The sequence below is a fragment of the Hypanus sabinus genome, chromosome 2 (genome assembly GCF_030144855.1).
Source record: "Hypanus sabinus isolate sHypSab1 chromosome 2, sHypSab1.hap1, whole genome shotgun sequence".
NCBI classification, from domain to species: domain Eukaryota; kingdom Metazoa; phylum Chordata; class Chondrichthyes; order Myliobatiformes; family Dasyatidae; genus Hypanus; species Hypanus sabinus.
In genome coordinates this window covers 79834481-79857963 of record NC_082707.1, presented here as the reverse complement: position 1 = coordinate 79857963, position 23483 = coordinate 79834481, and the positions used below count along the sequence as shown (strand labels likewise).

The 23483-nt window shown below is 40.8% G+C and overlaps 1 protein-coding gene across 1 annotated transcript in view; it reads right to left on the bottom strand.

The window, feature by feature from the left end:
- epha4b (eph receptor A4b) overlaps nucleotides 1-23483 on the bottom strand; it is a 364912-nt gene that overhangs the window by 8015 nt on the left and 333414 nt on the right. Inside the window, exons 12-16 of the mRNA XM_059949034.1 lie at nucleotides 20409-20470; nucleotides 7209-7418; nucleotides 5119-5268; nucleotides 3514-3707; nucleotides 3220-3375 (exon numbers count right to left, since the gene is read on the bottom strand). Coding sequence (XP_059805017.1) covers nucleotides 3220-3375; nucleotides 3514-3707; nucleotides 5119-5268; nucleotides 7209-7418; nucleotides 20409-20470 — 772 coding nt within the window. The remainder of the gene's footprint in view (nucleotides 1-3219; nucleotides 3376-3513; nucleotides 3708-5118; nucleotides 5269-7208; nucleotides 7419-20408; nucleotides 20471-23483) is intronic.

The window sequence follows — 23483 nt, the reverse complement described above, 5'->3', positions numbered from 1 at the left end:
GGGATAGGGAAATACCAGGTAGGCATTCCAAAACTGCATGCTAAAACCACACAACATTTTGATAACGTGAAAAATTTAGTGACAGCACTTCTCTTGTACATGGTTTTGTGACCAAGTTTAGAGTTTTGTTACAAATGTTACAAAATTACACATCAACTCAAAATAAATCTATCATCAAAGTCCAGCATAAAAAATAGCAAGAGTTCATCCATAGAATATTTCTTGTGAAACTAGCACCATTAGCTCAGAAGGGTAGGGAAAGGAAGAAGGCAGCAGTAATAGTATAGTTAGGGGGTCAGACAGGCGATTCTGTGGATGCAGGAAATAAATGCGGATGGTAGCTTGCCTCCTAGATGCCAGGGTCCGGGATATTTTTGACTGCGTCCACGATATCTTAAAGTGGGAAGCTGAACAGCCAGATGTCGTGGTACATATTGGTAACAAAGACATAGGTAAGAAAAGGGAGGAGGTCCTGAAAACAGACTCTAGGGAGTTAGGAAAGAAGTTGAGAAGCAGGACCTCAAAGATAGTCATCTCAGCATTACTGCCTGTGCTGCACAACAGTGAATATAGGAATAGAGCGAAGTGGAGGATAAATGCGTGGCTGAGGGATTGGAGCGAGGGCAGGGATTCAAATTTCTGGATCATCGGGACCTCTTTTGGGGCAGGCGTGATCTGTACAAAAAGGACAGGTTGTAGTTGAATCGGAGGGGAACCAATATCCTGACAGAGAGGTTTGCTAAGGCTATTGGGAAGAGTTTAAACTAGAATTGCTGGGGGGTGGGGACTGAACTGAAGAGGTGGAGGAAGGGGCTGTTGGTTCACAAATAGAGAGAGCTTGGAGATAATGTGAGGGGGAGGATAGACTGGTGACAAGAGAAGGGATGTGCTCAGACTGATGGTTTGAGATGTGTGTATTTTAATGCAAGAAGCATGAACAAAGTGGATGAGCTTAGAGCGTGGATCAGTACTTGGAGCTATGATGTTGTGGCCATTCCAGAGAGTTGGATGTTTCAGGGGCAGGAATGGTTACTTCAGAGTGCCAGGTTTTAGATGTTTCTGAAAGGACAGGGAGGGAGGCAAAAGAGGTGGGGGCGTGGCACTGCTGATCAGCAAGAGTGTCGCGGCTGCAGAAAAGGAGGAGGTCATGCCTACAGAAACTTTGTGGGTGGAAGTTAGAAACAGGAAGGGGTCAATAACTCTTCTGGGTATTTTTTATAGACCACCCAATAGTAACAGGGACATAGAGGAGCAAATAGGGAGATAGATCCTGGAAAGATGTAATAATAACAGGATTGTCGTGGCGGGAGATTTTAATTTCCCAAATATTGATTGGCATCTTCTTAGAGCAAGGGTTTTAGATGGGATGGAGTTGTTAGGTGTGTTCAGGAAGGTTTCCTGACATTCCTACAAGGCTTACTGAGAAAGTAGGAAGACATGGGATGCAAGGGGTCCTTAACTTGTTGATCCAGAATTTATTTGCCCACAGAAGGCAAACAGTGGTTGTAGATGGATCATATTCTGCATGGAGGTCAGTGACCAGTGATGTGTCTCAGGAATCTGTTCTGGGACCCCTTCTCTTTGTGATTTTTATAAATGATTTGGATGTGGAAGTGGAGGGATGGGTTAGTAGATTTGCTGATGACACAAAGGTTGGAGGTGTTGTAGATAGTGTGGAGGGCTGTCAGAGGTTATGGTGGAACATCAACAGGATGCAAAACTGGGCTGAGAAATGGCAGATGGAGTTCAACCCAGATAAGTGTGAGGTGGTTCATTTTGGTAGATCAAACAGGATGGCAGAATATATTAATCATGTTAAGACTCATGGCAGTGTGGAGGATCAGAAGGATCTTGGGGTCCGGGTCCATAGGGCACTCAAAGCTGCTATGCAGGTTGACTCTGTGGTTAAGAAGGCAAATGGGGTCTGACCAGGATCTTATATAGCAGCAACATTACCTCGCGGCTCTTAAACTCAATCCCATGGTTGCTGAAGGACAATACACCATTTGCCTTCTTAACCACAGAGTTAACTTGCCCAGTCAAGAAGAAAGGCAGAGCTTACGAAAGGTTCAAAAAACCAGGCAATGATAGAGATCTAGAAGATTATAAGGCTAGCAGGAAGGAGCTTAAGAATGAAATTAGGAGAGCCAGAAGGGGCCATGAGAAGGCCTTGATAGCCAGAAGTAACGAAAACCCCAAGGCATTCTACAAGCATGTGAAGTGCAACAGGATAAGACGTGAGAGTATATGACCAATCAAGTGTGAAAGTGGAAAAGTGTGTATGGAACCGAAGGAGATAGCAGAGATACATAATGAATACTTTGTTTCAGTATTCACTATGGAAAAGAATCTTGGCGATTGTAGGGATGAAGTATTAAATGAAAAACAAAATTTTGTATACAAGCTTTCCATTTTCCAAAGTAGAGCATTAACCCACAGCACAATTTGAGAAATGTATCGCAAAATGGTTAAATAAATGTCAGTTTTGAGGTTTGGTCTCCCAGTCTATCCGGTTAAACAATTCTAGTCATGATGCTTTAAGAATGATTTGAAGAGGCCAGAAAGGTTACAAGATGGATTTATTAGAATGGCTCCAGGGCAGAAGGATTAGAGCTAAAATGTTTGGTTGTAGAAGCTCGTATTGTTCTCCTTGGAGAAAAAGTAGGTTGAGGGGAGACTTGATGGAGGTGTACTGTCTTGTCAAGGGCAAACAAAAGGATGTTTTCCCATTATCAAATGGATCGAGGACTAAGATAAACAGATTTAACATTTTGGGCAAGAGATACAAAGAGTTAATTGGACAAAGAAAAACAACTTCTGAATAGTCTGTCAGGATTTAAAGTTTACTGCCTGTTGGGAACTGAATCAATCAGTCTTCAAAAGGACACTGGATGGGCAATTGAGAGAAAATGATTTGCAGAAGTTTCTGGGGTAAGAGATGGGTGAACTGTTTTACTAGGAGCTAGCAGAGATAGGCCAAATAGTCTTCTGCACTAACTTACTTTTATGTTAGAACAATTCTATAATGCAAATTAATTACAGATATTATCTGACCTTGAGTTTGACTAGCTTAGTTAATGGGTTATAAGATCAAAGATTCATAGTGGTTACAAACTAGTTAAATGTAAAGGCGGAGTCATATTTTTAGTAACAGTTAAATGACAGGCTCAAGATCTTAAAACAAGGAATCCATTGTTTCAGCATCACTTTTTACAATACCTGCTGTTTATGTATACAACAGTATCCAATGTGGCATAACCAGCTGATGAAAAATTCTCTTTGTATTGGCCCATTTTGATGCCATCAAGCCATTCATCTACTGTAGTGATGGTGGAAGTGTCTGGAGTACATGGATCTTGTAACATACTGCCTGACCTGTGATTACACAAAAGAAAATTGACAGAAGTTGAAGCACTTCTTTATATCTCAAACTAATTTCTTTCAATCATCTTGGTCCTTTTGATCTTTGAAAAGTTAGACTTGTATTTCAATATTATTAGTGATTAGTCTTACCAAGCTGCATCATTAGCTAATGTTTTTAGGCAAGTAGGATTTCGTATCAGCTTGTCAAGAATGTTCACGATCTGGCCAAATTTCGGTCTGTCTCCACGTGCTTTTTGCCAGCAATCCAACATCAACTGGTGAAGCACAGCAGGACAATCCATTGGTGCAGGCAAGCGATATCCTTCATCTATTGCTTTTATCACCTGTGGTGGATGCAAAAGTTTTTATCCCGTCTTTCACTTAATACATTTACTAGTTCTTGCAAGATACAAATCCCAAGGAACTAAAGCACTTTTCACACATTTTTGTTAATAAATAAAATAGAGTATGTTAGAACTGAAATGAAGCACAGCATTGCCAAACTATTGTAAAAATGTTAACAATATAAAAATTAATTAGAAAATACTTCTGATAATTTTAGTCAGTGTTCTGGAAGAATAGTCTATTGACATGTGCATAGAGACAAATTTAATAGATGCAGTAGGTTAAGCAATTCTTTGATAGCATCTTGATCAGAAGATACAGGTGAGAACTGATTCTTAAGTAGCAACTGCTAATAATAATCTCTTTGGAGTAAGTATTCAAATGAGCCACTGGCATTTTGAATAATATGCCCTTATAATTTTATCAGTAATAAGAAATAGTTGTTTAAACAATTTTAGAAACTTTTCTTTTGGAAAGATTTGGCTCAGCCTATGGAACAAAAGTGTTACGAATAAAAACTTGTTAAAATAGATTTGGCTATAAGAAGCTGCTGTCAATAATGGCAGTCAGCAAACTTTCAAATATATACAAAATATGTTGATCTTGATGAAGAGACTTGTTGGCTTATTAGAGGTCAATGTTGCTGAAGAGTTTCTGACCTCATTGAAGGACCAAGATGACCATTCAAAAATACAATATACAGGCTTCAATCAGTCCTTTCAGAAATCAGTCTGATTAGTCCCCTGGGGATGGATTATAGCATTTTATTTTAACTTAGCAATTAGCTATCTAAATTCTTTTCTCAATAAATATAATTTTTAATCTCAAAATATTTATTTTGGCATAATTGTCACCCACTTTCACATGTTCCTTTCTGCCTACTGTGCTACATAACACAACCATTGAACTGTGGCAAATTTATATTAGGAACTTGGCAGGATTTAATATTTTCTCTTTTGAAACTTTGCTTTTGAATCATCTGCTACCTTGGTGAGCCTAAATATTATTCTCTTAGCTTGTCCTTTATAACAAATTAGCTACTACTCAGGCTGAGGTGCCCCGTTCCATCTCATGAGCAACATTTAGTTTATTATAAATAAGGAGAGGTAATACATTCATTCTTTCAGTCAATGGGGCGAGAAAAGTCATTGAAAATTTGCAACTTAGTGACATTAAAATGAAGGTCATCAAAAATGGACACAATGTTGATATACTATGAGAATGAACAGTTCTATTGAGGACAAATCCTTATAAAAGGGAAGGGAGCAAACTGGCAGTGTAGAAATATGTATTGGTGACTCTTGTTGTAATGTATTGTAGAATATCACAAGGATAAGTGATAGTACATTTTAAAAAACCATAATACATCTTTAAAAAATCCATAGCCAAGCATGTGATTTTGCTACTTACATCCTGATTGGACATTTCCCAGTAAGGCCTTTCTCCATATGACATCACTTCCCACATAACAATCCCATAACTCCACACATCACTGGCAGAAGTGAATTTGCGGTAGGCAATAGCCTCTGGGGCTGTCCATCGGATGGGGATCTTTCCTCCCTGAAAATGTATGCAGGCAAAATGCTTGAGATGCAGATATTTGATTTAAATCATGCATAAATATATAGTTGTTAACATCTCCATTGAGCAAATCTTGTCCTGATTTATAAGGATCGAGTGGATAGGCTAGGACAATATTGATTGGGGCATGGGGTGGCACAGTAGCATAGAGGTTAGCACAACGCTTTACAGTACCAGTGACCCAGGTTCAATTCCCACCACTGCCTGTAAGCAGATTGCACATTCACCCCCAACGTGGGCTTCCTCCAGGTGCTCTGGTTTCTTCCCATTGTCCAAACACATACCACTTGGTAGGTTAATTGGTCATTGAAAATTGTTACGTGATTAAAATTGAAGGGTTGCTGGTTGATGCGGCTGGAGGGGCCTAGCCGGTGCTGTATCTCAATAAGTAAATAAACAATCAAACAAATAAATAAATACTGACTGAAAGGTATTCTGACAGAATATAAGATTGTGAGGAGAACAGATAAGATGAGCACGCTTAGTCTTTTTCCCCATGGTTGCTATGATTTGATTTAATGGGAACATGAGGGACATTTTTTTTACACAGAAAGTGATATATATAATCTATATTAAGGATGAGCTACCAGAGGAAATGGTTGAAGCAAGTAAAACAATAGCTCTTAAAAGGTAGTTGGAGAGGTACATAGCCAACCTAGAAAGGTTCAGAGAAATATGGACAAAAGGAGATGAGCTTCTGTGATAATTTGTCTGACACAAATGTTGGGCTGAAGGACCTATGCACATGCTCTATGACTCTGATTCACATTTGTTGACTAATTTGTAACAGAATTAGTCAATTTACACTCTCATGCTTATTGATTTAATTAAATTAACACTATAAGCTCTTATCAGCTATGGTCAGCATAATAAGTTTATACTTTGAAGGAACTTTCAAGGGCCTCCTTTATCCCAGCCTTTTTGATACCATACTGTGGTGAACTACATATACCTGTCTGGACACCCCCCCCCCTCCCCGCTGACTGCTCCTGTGGCTCCTCCCACAGACCCCAGTATAAAGGCGATTGGGGCCTGAGCCCTGCCCTCAGTCTCCAGGATGTAGCATGGTGGTCAATTGCTGCTTGCTCTTTCTTCCAGTCAATAAAAGCCGATATCTCGCCTCACGTCTCAGAGAGTTATTGATGGTGCATCACATACTTCTGTTAATATTTTGTTTGAAAAATTGCAATCTGCTTTTACACTACAATGGCTGGGGTCTAACTTTGAGAGTACGTTTCCAATATGGTGCCAGGAAAAAGTGGAAACAGATTCAAAGGTAACATCTGACAGACACCAGGACATAAAATGAATTAATTTACAAGGTGAGGGGTGGGGAGGATATGGAATGACAGGTTATGGACTTAAACAGTAAAATACTTTTATACAAGGCCGATGGCTAGAAATTTTCTTTTTGCTTGATACTGTTTCTCTGATTCTGTTTCACAGGTTTACTGATCTGTGTAAGCAACCATGTTTCCATAAAATCAGTCATTTAAAAAATGAATGTAATTAATTGGAAGCACTTGCTTCTCTACTCCAGGTTGACCACAATTCTCTTGTGACTTTCTATTAGATTGCTAAAACTAAGCAGAGAGTTTTTTGTGACTCCTAGGTCAAACCAAAATGATGGCCCTGAACTAATGATAAGCCAAGGACTCTGAAAAGGAAAGGAAGGAAGGTGCAACTATTATGGACTATCTACTATCAATAGGTGGCTTGGATCTACTTTATAGACCTTCCCTGTTCTGTTGTCCCGCTCTGTTAGTGGAGAATTATGTCATCGGAATTTTGATCTTGGGTTTGAACACAATCTTCTGACATTGTGAGTATGTAAACTGAGGTACACTGACAGGATGCAATAATTTAAATCAGGCCTCACCCCCAAGCGCTAGAAATTGTAGCTCAATCCATCCACTTACCCTAGTTGTATAGGCTGCCTCTGGGTCATCCTCTAGCACACGTGACAACCCAAAATCTGAAACCTTGCAGACAAAATTGCTGTTGACTAGAATGTTTCTTGCTGCAAGGTCCCGATGAATGTAATTCATATCTGAAAGATATTTCATCCCGGAGGCAATTCCTCTGAGCATTCCGACCAGCTGAATGACTGTGAATTGTCCATCATGCTTCTGCATGTAATATAAAACATTTAATCAAAAATGTCATCTTTGTATCAGGTACCAACCTATTAGAAGGAATAAAACTACCTACAAAGATGAAGAGAGACAAATACAAAACACAGTATGTTCCTGCAAAGTCTAGTCTTAAGAACCGCACTGGGTCTCTCAGCTTGGCTCAAGGCTAACTTTGGAAACATGCTCTATTACATCCTGAGAGAATCACATAATGCACCATTTGTAGCAGTATATGAACTTGAATAGAAGAGAGTCCCTTAAAATCATAAAATGATACTCTTGGGTTAAAAAAAGTTTCCTCAATAACACACTTGAAAACTGATTAGGGGACAAAGAAACTCATTTGCTGTAGAATTCCTGAACTTTGAACTGTTTCAATTTGAAGAGAGAACAATTCTGGGCGAAATGAAATTGAAGAAGTGAAACAATATTTATCCTGGCTATGCCGTTGGTTGGGCACTGGTAGATGGAATGTATTTTAAAAGCTTTGTGGATGTCTTAAAATACATTTCAATTGCCAATTCTATGTAAGTGTTCTGGACGTTACATTCACCCATCTGGATCAGCAAGCTACTGCTGGAGGAACTCAGAAGGTCACGCAGAATTTGAGAGAGGAAATTATTTTGAGTCAAACCCTTATATCAGGACTGAGGGTGAATAGGCAAGATCCACTCCCAGTATTGAGAAAGGGCTTCAACTTGAAATGTTGACCATTCCTCCCACAGTTGCTGCTTGACCCACTGAGTTTCTCAGCAGGTTGTTTGTCAATCCAGATTTGAGCATCTGCAGCTCTTATGCCTCCACTCATGTGGACACCTGATGTACTCAATATACACTCTCTGAATTCCAAAGGCTATTGATACATGATAAAGCCCATAAAGTTCTTTGATGTCACACTTCTTTCTCCTCTACAGAATGAGGCCTGTAACTGAAGGTTGAGCCGTATCCCCAATGGGTCCTGATGGTTCATATAGCTAATAGGAGCACATTCCTTACTTTGAATGTGCAGTACAAATGTTGATATGGTGGTCATGTTGTAAGCAATTGCGAGCTGCACTTGGTTGCTCATGGAAGGGCTGATAGCCTTAATGTAGTTTTATGACTGGATTTCATCTTCATAAAAAGGTGTACTACACATAGTCCAACCGTAAAAGAAACATCCATAAAGAATGAAAAATAAAGGGATTTTGCCATTTGAATTAGGTGGTGTACAGAATGGTATCCTCTCAGTAGTGGGTGTTTTATCGTGAATGCCATTAGAATGACCAAGCTATAGGTCAGCTGTCACTACTGGGATGGATAGGTTGCACAGATAATCAAGAATCCAGGCAGTTATAATGGTGCATACCGATGCACTCAATGCAGATAGGGTGAGGTGACTTACTATCTGACCTAAGCGGGACAAACTTAAAGCAACCTTCAAAGTAGTTACTGCTTAGTGGCTAATAATTCCACTGTTTATTGACAAATTAGTGATTGTCAACATTTTTAAACAATACATTTCTATGAATATTTTAAAATATGCAAAACTTCCCTAGGGCAAGTACTGCACCGTGGTAATGGATGGCACACGAAAAAAGGTTTTTTACTGTACCTCAGTACAATTGGCAACAATAAATCAATTTTGGCATCTTTGGGAACTCCTACCAACAATGCTGAACTGAAGTGGGTCTCCCTTCGCAGAAGTGGGGGTGGGGGGAAGGGAGGGCATTGAAGGGAAAGTGAGCTGTGAAGATCTTTGATCCAGGCACAGCTGCAAGCATTTGCTCTTGAGTAACATACCTTGCAATCATCTGCACTGCACTGAATGAGTCTAGTTCAAGTTTTGCATGACAGAAATTTGTCTCACAGCAATATCATTATTTATCTTGCTATTGGATATTACCAGTGAAGTGAGGGGTCAAGTTTATGGAAAAGACTTCAGTACAAATGAAGCAGAACTATGGTCTAGCTGCATGAAAATACATACACTAATTTCAAGTGATAATATTGAATTACTGAGGAGCTATTGATCAATTTTCATTCATGAATAAATTACAAAATCTATAATCATTACTCAGCTGGTTATGTTAAGCCTTGCATATGAAACAGTTGTGAATTATACTGATTAAATTTCAAAAGCACATTATCTTGAGTTATTTAAGATTAATGCAGGACTCAAATTCCATTATTCAAATTGCATGCTGTCCTTTACTTAAATTAGTCAACCTCATTTTCTACGTGTCCATCCAACACCGAGAACATGCCAATCTGTAACTCCATGCAAAGCAGCAGCCTGCCACCTGTGCCATAAAAGTAAAACTTGGATAATCCAGCACCCATGAGACGTCACTCATTTTCCATAATATTGGTTATTATCCCTGGTAATACTTCAACATACATTTATTTCACTTCCTATTTACGTTACACAATGAAATAATACATTTTTAGTGAATCCACTGAGTTTAATTGAATGGGAACTACATTGTGGGGCATTTATAAGGAGTAGGAAATAGAAGTCAGTGAGTTGTCCAGACAAGCTGACACATACCTAATCACAGCTCAGTCCACAAAACTTGTAGCCTCCTCAATGAGGTGGTGTACAGGAGTGAGAAAGATCGGTTGTTTGAAAGGTGTAGCAACAACAAACTCACATTCAATGTCAGCAAGATGAAGGAATTCATTGTTACTGCAGAAGCTGGGAGAACACACAGCACTCTGTAATGAGGAATCAGTGGTGGAAAGGACAACAGCTTCAAGGTCCTGGGCATCATCGTCTCAGAGGATTTATCCTGGGCCCAACACATTGAAGCAATCACAAAGAAGGCTCCATGTGATCAGGAGTTTGAGGAGATTTGATATGGCACCAAAGAGTTTTGCAAATTTCAACTGATATAGGATGATGAGAATTCTGACTGGCTGCATCCCTGCCTGGTATAGAATCTCCAATGCACAGGATCACAAGAGGCTGTAAAAGGTTGTAGACTCAGCAAGTTCCACCAAATGGACATCCTTCTCCACCATCAAGGACATCTTCACAACCACGGTGCCTCAAGAAGACAGCATCCATCATTAAAGACCCTCTCATCCGGGGCATGTTCTTTGCATCACCACTGAGGACGGGAGGGGTTCTGGAGGATTGGAGGGTTGCGGATTTTGTTCCCTTATTCAAGAAAGGGAGTAGAGATATCCCAGGAAATTATAGGCCAGTGAGTCTTACTTCAGAGGTTGGTAAGATGATGGAGAAGATCCTGAGAGGCAGGATTTATGAACATTTGGAATGGCATAATATGATTAGGAATAGTCAGCATGGTCAAAGGCAGGTCATGCCTTACGAGCCTGATTGAATTTTTTTGAGGATGTGACTTTGATGAAGGTAGAGCCGTAGATGTAGTGTATATGGATTTTAGCAAGGCATTTGATAAAGTACCCCATACAAGACTTATTGAGAAAGTAAAGAGGCATGGGATCCAAGAGAACATTGCTTTGTGGATCCAGAACTGGCTTGCCCACAGAGGGCAAAGAGTGGTTGTAGATGGGTCATATTCTGCATGGAGGTCAGTGACCAGTGGTGTGCCTCAGGGATCTGTTCTGGGACCCTTACTCATTGTGATTTTAATGAATGACCTGGATGAGGAAGTGTTGGAGGGATGTGTTAGTAAATTTGCTGATGAAACAAAGGTTGGGTGTGTTGTGGATAGTGTGGAGGGATGTCAGAGGTTACAGTGGGACATTGATAGGATGCAAAACTGGGCTGAGAAGTTGCAGAGGGAGTTCAACCCTGATAAGTGTGAGGTGGTTCATTTTGGTAGGTCAAATATGATGGTAGAATATAGTATTCATGGTAAGACTCTTGGCAGTGTGGAGGATCAGAGGGATCTTGGGGTCTGAGTCCGAAGGACACTTAAAGCTGCTACACAGGTTGACTCTGTGGTTAAGAAGGCGAACGGTGTATTGGTCTTCATCATTTGTTGGATTGAATTTAAGAGCCAAGAGGTCATGTCGCAGCTATATAGGACCCTGGTCAGACCCCACTTGGAGTACTGTACTCAATTCTGGTTACCTCACTATAGGAAAGATGTGAAAACCATGGAAAGGGTGCAGAGGAGATTTACAGGGATGTTGCCTGGATTGGGGAGCATGCCTTATGAGAATAGATAGAGTGAACTCGGCCTTTTCTCCTTGGAGTGACGGGTGATGAGAGGTGCCTTGATAGAGGTATACAAGATAATGAGAGGCATTGATCATGTGGATAGTCAGAGGCTTTTCTCCAGTTCTGAATTGGCTAGCATGAGAGGGCATAGTTTTTTTAGGTGCTTGAAAGTAGGTGCAGAGGAGATATCAGGGGTAAGTTTTTTTTTTACGCAGAGAGTGGTGAGTGCGTGGAATGGGCTTCCGGTGGTGGCGGTGGAGCTGAAATGATAGGGTCTTTTAAGAGACTCCTGGATAGCTCCATGGAGCTTTGAAAAATAGAGGGCTATGGGTAAACCTAGGTAGTTCTAAGGTAGGGACATGTTCGGCACAGCTTTGTGGGCCAAAGGGACTGTATTGTGCTGTAGGTTTTTCTATGTTTCTATGCCCTCTTCTCATTGCTACTGTTGGGGAAGAGGTACAGAAGCCTGAAGACCCACACTCAATGTCAAAACAGACCTATAACAACTCTGGAGGAGTTACAAACTTCAGTGGCTGAGATGGGACAGACTGCGCATACAACTGTTACCCGGGTGCGTCACCAGTCACAGCTTTATGGGAAAGTGGCAAAGAGAAAGCCACTGTTGAAAAAAACTCTCATGAAATCTAAGCTAGAGTTTGCTAGAGAAGGCATGTAGGAGACTCTGAAATCAGATGGAAGAAGATTCTATGGTCTGATGAAACCACAATTGAGCTTTTTGGCCACCAGACTAAACTTAAGCCGAGCACAGCACATCATCAAAAACACACCATCCTTACCGTGAAGCATGGTGGTCATGCTGTGGGGATGCTTCACTGGAGCAGGCCATGGAAGGCTTGTGAAGGTAGAGGGTAAATTGAATGCAGCAAAATAGAGGGAAATCCTGGAAGAAAACCTGATGCAGTGTTCAAGAGGAGTGTAACTTGGGAGAAGATTTGTTTTCCAGCAAGACAATGACCCCAAGCATAAGGCCAAAGCTACACAGGAATGGTTTAAAAACAACAAAGTTAATATCCTTGAGTGGCCAAATCAGAGGCCAGACTTCAATCTAATTGAGAATTTGTGGCTAGACTTGAAAAGGGCTGTTCACTCACGATCCCAATACAATCTGGCAGAGCTTGAGCAGTTTTGTAAAGAAGAATGGGGAAAAATTGCAGTGTCCACATGTGCAAAGCTGATAGAGACCTATCCACGCAGACTCAAGGCTGTAATTGCTGCCAATGGTGCATCTACTAAATACTGACTTGAAAGGGGTGAATAATTATACCATCAATTATTTAGCATTTTATATTTGTAATTAATTTAGATCGCTTTGTAGAGATCTGTTTTCACTTTGACACAAAAAAATCTTTTTCTATTAATCAGTGTCCATTGTGATTCAATGTTTTAAAACAATCAAACATGATTGATTGATCCCCTCCAAGGGGAGGGGTGAATACTTTTTATAGGTACTGCATATCAGTGATAATAATTCACTAAATCTGATTCTCAAACCTATCCTGACTGTAGATCTGGCTGCATACTTAACTCACACTAAAACCCTTGGCTCACACATCTGAGTGAGGCAGATGTCAAACTGTCCACATCAGAAATCATGAATACCTGCCCTTTTCCAAACAAGAGGGGAAGATTTGAAGTGAAGGATATGATCAATACCATCTCTCATCTTATCCTCTTTTTCCCATTCCTATCAAAACACTAACTGCAACATTGCTATTAGTCCTGGGCCTCCTATATATTTAATTTAGGTTGGAAAATTCCAGAAGGGTATTAGTGTGCTGTCTTTATGACAGTTATTTAGTTTATAATATTTTCACCTAGTAATTCATTCGATAGTATTTTCTAGTTAGAATTAGAAGTGTTTAAAGTATATTCATTGCATGTAAAATATATCGGCATGCGATGACGTCACATCCGGTTTCGCCGCGTCTTGTGGGAAAATACCGGTTTGAAATTAACGCGAGGGTGGGGGCTCACCACGAGGCACACCTGAGCAGAAGTTGTTTTGCAGGCATGAGAAATCACAGTGAGAGCAATGCTGTAAGTTAATAGATAATCGATATATTGAACTAAGATGTTAATGCCGATCCTGTTAGAAGTAACGACGGTCGATAATGTTTATGCTTTCGTTAGTTAAAGAGTTGCGGATAGTTTGCATGGAAGTGTATTTAAAGTAGTCAATGGAGCAGGTAAACTCTGCCTGTATACTGCACCTTAGTGTAATGTTGTTATAGTCACCTTTACAAGTATTTACAATTGAAATGTGATATTAAGGAAGGAACAAATACTGTATCAATCTTGTATTGTTTTATCAACAGTTTTCACCATATGTTAATGTGAAGAGTGAACAGAAAATGGTTAATCTTACTGCGATCTGGTTCTTATTGACTGTGGTTTATCTCGACGTTTAATTCGGCGTTTCGTTACACGCGAAGGAGAACGTTACAGTGAAAAAACGGCATTATCAGGTGTTTCAAGTGCTGCAATGTCAGCTCGATCCAGCATCAAGTCGACTCCGCCCAGCGACAAGGGCGGTAAACCGACATCAAGTAAGCCCACCCAGGCGTTATCAGGTGCTCCAAGTGCTGCAATGTCAGCTCGATCCGGGATCAAGTCGATGGCACCCAGCGACAAGGGCAGTAGAGCGACATCAAGTAAGTCCACCCAGGCAAAGCCAAGGCAGAAGCCGCCAAGGTGTGACTGCATTACGCCAGACAAGAAGCAGTTTTGAAAGTGGAACAGGCCACCAGAGAAGCCGAAATCCAGAAGGAAAGGGCTGCCAGAGAAATGGAACAGGCCACCAGAGAAGCCGAAATCCAGAAGGAAAGGGCTGCCAGAGAAATGGAACAGGCCACCAGAGAAGCCGAAATCCAGAAGGAAAGGGCTGCCAGAGAAAAGGAAAAGGCTGCCAGAGAAATGGATGCGGCCGCCAGAGAAGCCGAAATCCAGTTGGAAATGGCAAAGATATCGACAAAGTTGCAAGTGCTGCAGCTAGAAAGAGAAGAAGAAGCTGCCAAGGCGGAAGCAGAGTACATAGAAGAAGCTGAAGGGTCGCGTGATCTGACCGAAGTAAGATCTACTTTAGAAAGGACCAGACTGGAACGCACAAGCGACTATGTACAATATCAAATAGACAGGCAGGCTCGTCTCCCCTCTCCATACGTATTCGATAACTTCCCCAGCTACGAGGAACCTCAGAGAGTCACGATTGCATCACATCCATACGAGGAAGAAAATTTACCCTCGCGGCTCCGTGATGAAGTCAAGAATGAAAGAGCTGACAACCGATACTTCTTGACACCAAACTTACAAAGTTTGATGCGAAGAGACGCGGAGGTCGGATCCAGGATGGCAAATTCCATGAGAAACGTGCGCTCTCAGTCATATAGGCGCCAATGTACTTCTCCAGCCCGCATGCCGCCTACAGCCGATCCCACGATGCAGTATTTAGCACAACGGGATCTCGTCACTTCGGGACTGTACCAGTTTGACGATAAACCTGAAAATTACCGTGCATGGTACTCCACATTCACCAACGCGATCGACGGAGTCCAGCTCAGTGCAACCCAAAGGTTGGACCTTATGGCGAAATGGCTGGGGAAAGAATCACGCGACCAGGTGAGACGCATACGTTCAGTGTACATCAACGAACCCGAACTAGCCTTAAGCAAAGCGTGGGAGAGAATTCGGGAGGACTATGGGTCCCCCGAAGCTATTGAAGCGGCGCTATATCGACGTCTGGGAAACTTTCCTGAGGTGTCAGCCAAAGATCACATTAAGTTAAGAGAATTCAGAGATTTACTCATGGAGATCAAAGGCGCCAAAGAAGATGGCTACTCAGCTGGTCTAGTATACCTAGATACTCCATTCGGGATTAGACAAGTCGTGGACAAACTTCCTTTTGGGCTGCAGGACAGGTGGCTGTCCATTGCTTTAGATTACAAGGAAGAGCACGATGATCAACCACCTCCCTTTGAGCTGCTCGCTAGGTTTGTGTGCAGGGAGGCGAAGAAGCGAAACGACCCTAGCCTCGTGGGTCCAAGAAGCAGTACGATTTACACCAAGCCAAGTAGATCCTCTTCGAATGTTTTCAACATTGCTAAACCCGCCTCAGTGCTCAAGACTGAAGCCCTTACAACTAACAACGACCCTAGCAAGGATTGTCCACCGCAAACCGACAACGCTCCTTCACCCCCACAACAGGACGGTGGGGAGGGAGAGGCTCGCTCTAGGTCAACAGTTGTCAGCACGAACTGTACAGAAGTTTGCGGTCAAGCTCAGTCAAGTCGTTCTTGTTCCAAGATCTGCCTCACTAAGGTGTACCCTAAAGGAGCCAAAGACAAGGCCATCAAAGCCTATGTGATTCTGGACGATCAGAGCAATCGCTCACTAGTCAGTCCAGAGTTCTTTAAATTGTTCAACATTGAGAGTGAGCGGTTCCCATACTACCTCAAAACTTGCTCAGGCAACATGGAAACCCAAGGAAGGAAGGCAGAAGGCATCCAGATCGAGTCCCTGGATGGTAAAGTCATCATCTGTCTCCCTCCGCTCTTAGAGTGCGATGGAATCATGAATAACCGCACTAGGATCCCGACACCAAGTGCGGTGCTACACCAGCCACATCTCCACCACATCGCCAAACACATCCCAGAACTGGATCCAAAAGCGGAAATACTCCTGCTATTAGGAAGAGATGTTATCCAGGTACACAAGGTTAGGCAGCAGGTCAATGGACCACTCGACGCCCCCTTCGCGCAACGTCTGGATCTGGGCTGGGTGGTGATAGGAGAGGTGTGTCTCGGTGACGTACACAAACCGATGGTTGACACACTCAAGACCAATGTGCTAGAGAGTGGCCGCCATTCGATTTTTCAACCCTGCACAAGTTCCATGTATATCAAGGAAGCACAACAAGACGTTACCAAGTGTAAAGTAACCGACGAGACGCTAGGTCAGTCAGTTTTCGTTCAAACCGAGCACGGAAACAAACTTGCACAATCAGCTCAAGATACCATTTCTTTAAAACCCAAAGACACCAAGGTCTTCAGAGATGAAGCAAATAATGGGGTTGCCCCATTGCCTTTCAGAGAACCACGCCAGCGCTCACCAGATAACAAAGAGCAGGCAGTCAAACGGTTCACGTCCTTACGGAAAACCCGGAAAAGGAAACCTGAGATGCAGCAACGCACCCGATTGGCCCACGAGGTACTGTGCACCCTAATGGCAGAGGTCACAGCCATTATAAACGCACAATCATTCCTACCTGTGTCTTCTGACCCAGAAAACCCCTTTATACTTTCGCCATCAACGCTCCTTACGCAGAAGGCAGGAGCACCTCCTCCACCAGGAGACTTCTCAGACAAGGATTTGTACACAAAGCAATGGAGACAAGTCCAGGCTCTGGCAAATCAGTTCTGGCCTCGCTGGAGACAAAAATATCTACCTTTGTTGCAACAGAGACAAAAGTGGACAGAACCCCACAGGAATCTTCAAGTTGGAGACTTAGTCCTGCTCAGGGACAAGCAAATCACCCGCAACAGCTGGCCAACGGCCAGAATCACTGCTACATTCCCTAGCGGGGATGGACATGTTAGGAAGATCGAATTGAAGACTACCGACCAAGGCGATGTGAAAATTTACCAAAGGCCAGTTACAGAAGTCATTCTACTTCTACCCAATGACTGATTAAGAGACTAAGTTTTGTACTCTGCTCATTGTGACCTTACGAAGGTCAAGCGGGGAGTGTGCTGTCTTTATGACAGTTATTTAGTTTATAATATTTTCACCTAGTAATTCATTCGATAGTATTTTCCAGTTAGAATTAGCAGTGTTTAAAGTATATTCATTGCATGTAAAATATATCGGCATGCAATGACGTCACATCCGGTTTCGCCGCGTCTTGTGGGAAAGTACCGGTTTGAAATTAACGCGAGGGTGGGGGCTCACCACGAGGCACACCTGAGCAGAAGTTGTTTTGCAGGCATGAGAAATCACAGTGAGAGCAACGCTGTAAGTTAATAGATAATCGATATATTGAACTAAGATGTTAATGCCGATCCTGTTAGAAGTAACGACGGTCGATAATGTTTATGCTTTCGTTAGTTAAAGAGTTGCGGATAGTTTGCATGGAAGTGTATTTAAAGTAGTCAATGGAGCAGGTAAACTCTGCCTGTATACTGCACCTTAGTGTAATGTTGTTATAGTCACCTTTACAAGTATTTACAATTGAAATGTGATATTAAGAAACGAACAAATACTGTATCAATCTTGTATTGTTTTATCAACAGTTTTCACCATATGTTAATGTGAAGAGTGAACAGTAAATGGTTAATCTTACTGTGATCTGGTTCTTATTGACTGTGGTTTATCTCGACGTTTAATTCGGCGTTTCGTTACACGCGAAGGAGAACGTTACAATTAGAGTCACATACTTCTAATTAAAGTCTTGAATTTGTTACTTTTTGTGGTAATTGACTTGAGCTTAAACAATGGAAGGTTGAAAAAGAAGTGACATCTTGATTTGAGACTAAATGTGGATGTCATTATAGAAAGTCACTGGCTTTAGTGTTAGCAACAATGCTTTACAGTACATGTGACCTGGGTTCAATTCCCACTGCTGTCTGTAAGAATTTGGTATGTTCTCCCTGGGAGTGCTGGGTTTCCTCTGAGTGCTCTGATTTCCTTCCACAGTCTAAAAAGACATACTGGTTGATGAGTTAACTGGTCATTGTAAATTATGCAGCTATTAGGTTAATGTTAAATTGGAGGTTGCTGGGCAGCTTGAAGGGCCAGAGGGGCCCATTCTGCACTGCATGCCAATAAATAAATATATACATCTCACTCCTGTCCTATTGTAAGCAGCTTACTGTATATTTGAATGAAAATATATCCACTTCAAAGTTTGACATGTTGTGCGTTTAGAGTTGCTCTTCAGCACACCACTGTAGTAACATGTGATTATCTGAGTTACTGTCGCCTTCCTGTCAGTTTGAACCAGTTCGGCCATTTTCCTCTGTCCTCTCTCATTAAGAACTCATTTTTTTCCCACAGAGCTGCACTCATGGGATGTCTTTTTTGTGCCATTCTCTGTAAACTCTTAGAGACTGCTGTGCATGAAAATCCCAGGAAATCAGCAGTTTCTGAGCTACTTGGACATCCCATTTGACACCAAAAATCATTCTACATCCAATTGTACAATGTCTTGTGTATGTGACTCAAAATGGCTTCTTTGGGTTTGTTAAGAGTAGGAATGCTTCTTTGTCTCGCAGTTGTTTAGCTTTAGACTTGCTGATATGGGGATTGTATTCATTTGTTAACCAATGGGGAATGGAATTTTGTCTTGTGAGGCTGGGAACTTGGGGGGGGTGTTTTCGTGGGTTTTCGAGAGAGTTGGGAGGAAGACGCCGAGGAAGGTGGACGTGCGCTGCACTGCTTGGTTGACCACCGGGGATGGTCCCGGGTGCGAAGACGTGGAGGTCGGAGGCAAGTGACGAGGCGTCGAATGGTTCGATGATTGAGCTCCAGCGATGTGCACTAAACTGACTTAACTTTGATAAGTTGGCTCCTTTTGCATTTTCTTTTCTTTCATATATATTGTATTGCCTAGTACTCTTTTAGTTTCAGTAAGCTCTTTAAAGTGTATTTCATAACGGTATCTGGTGTGAATTTGATACTGTGTGTGGGAACGAGGCATAAACTTGATTCTCACAGCACCTGCGTGTACGGGAGGTGGGATTGGTGTGTGGCTGGATCTCCTTTTCCCCTAGACATATACCAGCCTGTTGGTTAAGTGTTACACAATGTTATGTAAATTGCATTTCTTCCGTGGTCTGATATTTGGTCTGAGCAATAATTAAACCTTGTGACAACATCTGCATGCATTGAGTTGCCATATTCTTGCTGTTGACTAGATATTTGCATTAATGAGCAGGTGTATAGTTGTACTTAATAAAGTGGCCATTGAGTGTATATGTTAATTCAAAGCATAATCCTTTTATGTCTTAAGCTTGGCATGGTGCATGGCAATAGAGCCATGATGGTAACCTGAGCTAATTCTGCAGTCAAAGGATGAATGGAAGAGTTTCAGCAGAAACAGTTATTATCCCTCAGCCATCAGGCTCTTGAATCAGAGGGAATAACTTTACTTGCCCCATCACTGAAATGTTCCCCCAACCTACGGACTCACTTTCAAGGGATCTCATGTTTTCGATATTTACTGCTTAACATATTTATTATTCTTTCTATTTTTTTTTCTTTTGGTATTTCAGCAGTTTGTTGCCTGCCCTGTTGATGCAGTCTGTCATTCAATCTATTCTGGTTACTGGATTTATTCAGTATGCCCGCAAGAAAACAATTCTCAGAGTTGGATATGGTGACATACATAAACTTTGATAATAAATTTACTTCGAACTTTGAACAACAAAATATCTAAAGGAAAAGTTAACTGAATAGAACAGAGCATGCTCACTCAACAATTACCAAGCTGAAATCATCATTTTGGGGGTGAGGAGTGGAATGAGGCAAATTCCAGATAGGACATGAAAATGAAAGACTGAATTCACTCTTTAATTCCAATTGTTGAAGCTAGTAACAATAGTAACTGAGTACCAATATAATTCAATGCTGTACAATATTCAGGAAAGAAGTTAGGGCAAAATGTATGCATATTCACATTTTCTTCTTGACTTGTAAATTAAACAGGAAACATCTAGTTCTAACAATTCATTTTCATTTGTTTTAATTACTTAGGCAAAGTCTAGCTTCTCCTTTGGGTGAATCATTATCACTTCAATAATAAAAAAATGTCATTATATGAATTATATAGCAGGCCATACCCTCAGAAATGAGTCGAGAGATCCATTCTCCATGTATTCAGTTATTATCATTACAGGTTTGCCTAAAGGAAGAAGAAAACAGCAGTGAATATAAACCATTACAATCTAAGAGTTCGGGTTTATTTTTTCTTGTTAGTGAGACAGCATAATCAAATTCTATGTTCTGAAGATCTGCCTGATTGCATGCAGAATGAATGAATTTAAGCTTTATCAAGAGATGAGGCTACAAGCCACACTGGGATTGCATAATCCTAAAACATGTATACACATAAAACAGAAAGTGAGTACAAGATATTTTTTCTCAGAAACTGGCACAGTCAATGTTTAAATCCCCATCTACTCTTGCTTTGAATCTTGAATAAAACATTGCTGTAATAATAACTACGGCTCAAAGGAATATGAGGCCATGGTGTATCATTAAAATCAGTTCTGCATTGGTAATTAAAGTCTGTTTATGAATTGAGTAGAGGAGATTCTCTGCTATTGTATTCCTCCTACTAGATTCCGTTAATCTTAATTTAGGCCTCACTGATATTTAATATTAAAATGTATTAAGGCTATAAGACCATAAGACATAGGAGAAGAAGTAGGCCATTCGGCCCACTGAGTCTGCTCTGCCATTCAATCATGGGCTGACCTAATTCTTCCAGTCATCCCCACTCCCCTGCCTTTTCACAATACCCTTTGATGCCCTGGCTAATTAAGAACCTATCTGTCTCTGCCTTAAATCCACCCAATGACTTGGCCCCCACAGCCGCTCGTGGCAACAATTTACTACCCTCTGACTAAAGTAATTTCTCCGCATCTCTGTTCTAAATAGATGTCCTTCAATCCTGAAGTCATACCCTCTTGTCCTAGACTCCCCTACCACGGGAAATAACTTTGCCATATCTAATCTGTTCAGGCCTTTTAACATTTGGAATTTTTCTATGAGATCTCCCCTCATTCTCCTGAACTCCAGGGAATAAACAATTTATGGTGTTAAATATTTCAATTGAAAATGTCCTCAAAGTGCAATAGGCACTGCCTGGTGTGCTGCACTAACATCTGTAATTAAATATTTATTTACCTATTTAGTGTACGTTGATTCTCATAATTTGAGAGACTGTCATAAGATGACTAAAATAAGTTCAATCACCCGGAAAGGAAACAGGTCACAAATGGATTACGTAACAGAGGACAAGACGATTGTGGTCAATATAAAAGATGCATCTGTGTAGGGTTAAGGTTTAGTGACTGCCCCAATTCTCATCCTCCACCCTCAAACTGCTGATCAAAAGTTGGATAGCCAAGCCAAAAAGATGAGTTATGGTTGATTATATAGGTAAGATTATATAAGATAAAACTTTATATATCACAAAGGAAATTATTTTTGCAAGGCTGCTCACTCAGAAATATATACTTTAAAATACAAAAACAAATACAAAATACAGTGAGCATTGTGATGCAAAAGTACAAAATGTGCATTAAAAAGTAATAGTGCAAAATACAGATGTGCAATGAGCGGGGTGAATGAATCTGCTTCTGTGCTATTATCTCTGACCATGGGGGGGGGGGGGGGTGGGGAGAGAAACAGGTTTTAAAGGCTTTTCATGAATCTTCTGCCAAAACAACTGCAAATTGATTGAATAAAATCAGAGTATATTTATTATGTTTTTGGGTACAAAGGAGAAATTTAACTGTAATGTTCGTTGAATCGTATTTATCCCCGGTATAAGAGATTCATTATGTAGTGATGATACTTCATTTTGTGTCATCATTTAAAACAACTCATCAATCTCTACAAATTGGAAGTAAAATACTGCAGGTGCTCAGAATCTGAAATGAAATGGAAGATGCTGGAAATATTTAGCAAGTCAGCCACCATCTGTGGAAAGAGAAATGAAGATAATGTTCAGGTCAATAGCCTTTCATGTTAATTCAGATGTATTTGATCCTTTGTAATGTAATGCAGTGGTATTTTCTACTGTTTGATAGAGGACAGATCACCTCATCTTCATAGTTGGATGATTTTTGTAAAGAATATTTTGCCTGATCTGCATTGTTGTATTGCAATTTGCCTTGGTACAGCACATCACAAAGCCTTGAACCTCTGTTAAAGTTATTTGGATTTATCTGCAAACTCTACCTGTGCCTTAAGCTAACTGAATTGTACTTGGTCATCTTCCTTTAAATCCAAAATTCTAAGTTTCTCCTGAAGTGGTCCACAACAAATGAATCAGAAAGCAGATAAATGACAAGATAACTTATTTTAGTAATGACGTTGTGCAAAACTTCCAACTACCTTTACCCTACCCATGCCCAACTTAAAAGATTTTTATAAGCCACTGTGTGAGTAGATGAGGCTTTGTTTCAACATACTGTGACTACTGAGGTCTCCTCCAGATTAGTCATAGTGAGTTGTGGGCATGTTTTGTTGGCGCTGGAAGTGTTGTGACACTTGCGGGCTGCCTGTTCCAGTAGATCAGTAGGTCCTCTCTAGATCTGATTTGATGCAAAAGACACATTTCACTGTCTGTTTTGATGCGCTCATGACAACTAAATGTAATCTAAATCTTTTACTACACTGAGGTGTCAACCTAGATTTAGCTTAGTCATGAGATGGAAGTGTTTCAACTGAATCCTAGTTTAAAATGGAATGAGGTTTCATGGCCCCGTCTCATTCCACATTCTCCGTTCTAGTTATTTTCTCATCTCAATCTGTCCAGATTTTATTATATAATGGATGACTGTCAAATCAAATTGTCTATAAAGCTTTCTCTTTAGAGCATAGTTTCAGACCACAAACAAAATTGATATTTTGGCCAGAAAATCAGTAATGTGCATTGTAACAATGAACGTCAAGGATACAGACAAACTCATGTTTTGCTGAAAATCTAACAATTAGATGGCAGCATTTAATAAAAAAATTTCCAAGCATTTATCAACGACAGTCCAATATACAGATTCTGAATACTTGAGCACATGTGACAGAATCAAATTCTTCCAAAGCTCTTCTAAAGGATTGTGCATCAATCTGTATCTCTTGATACATTTTGAGAAGGAGTTCGTTCAGAGATGGAAAAAGAATGAATA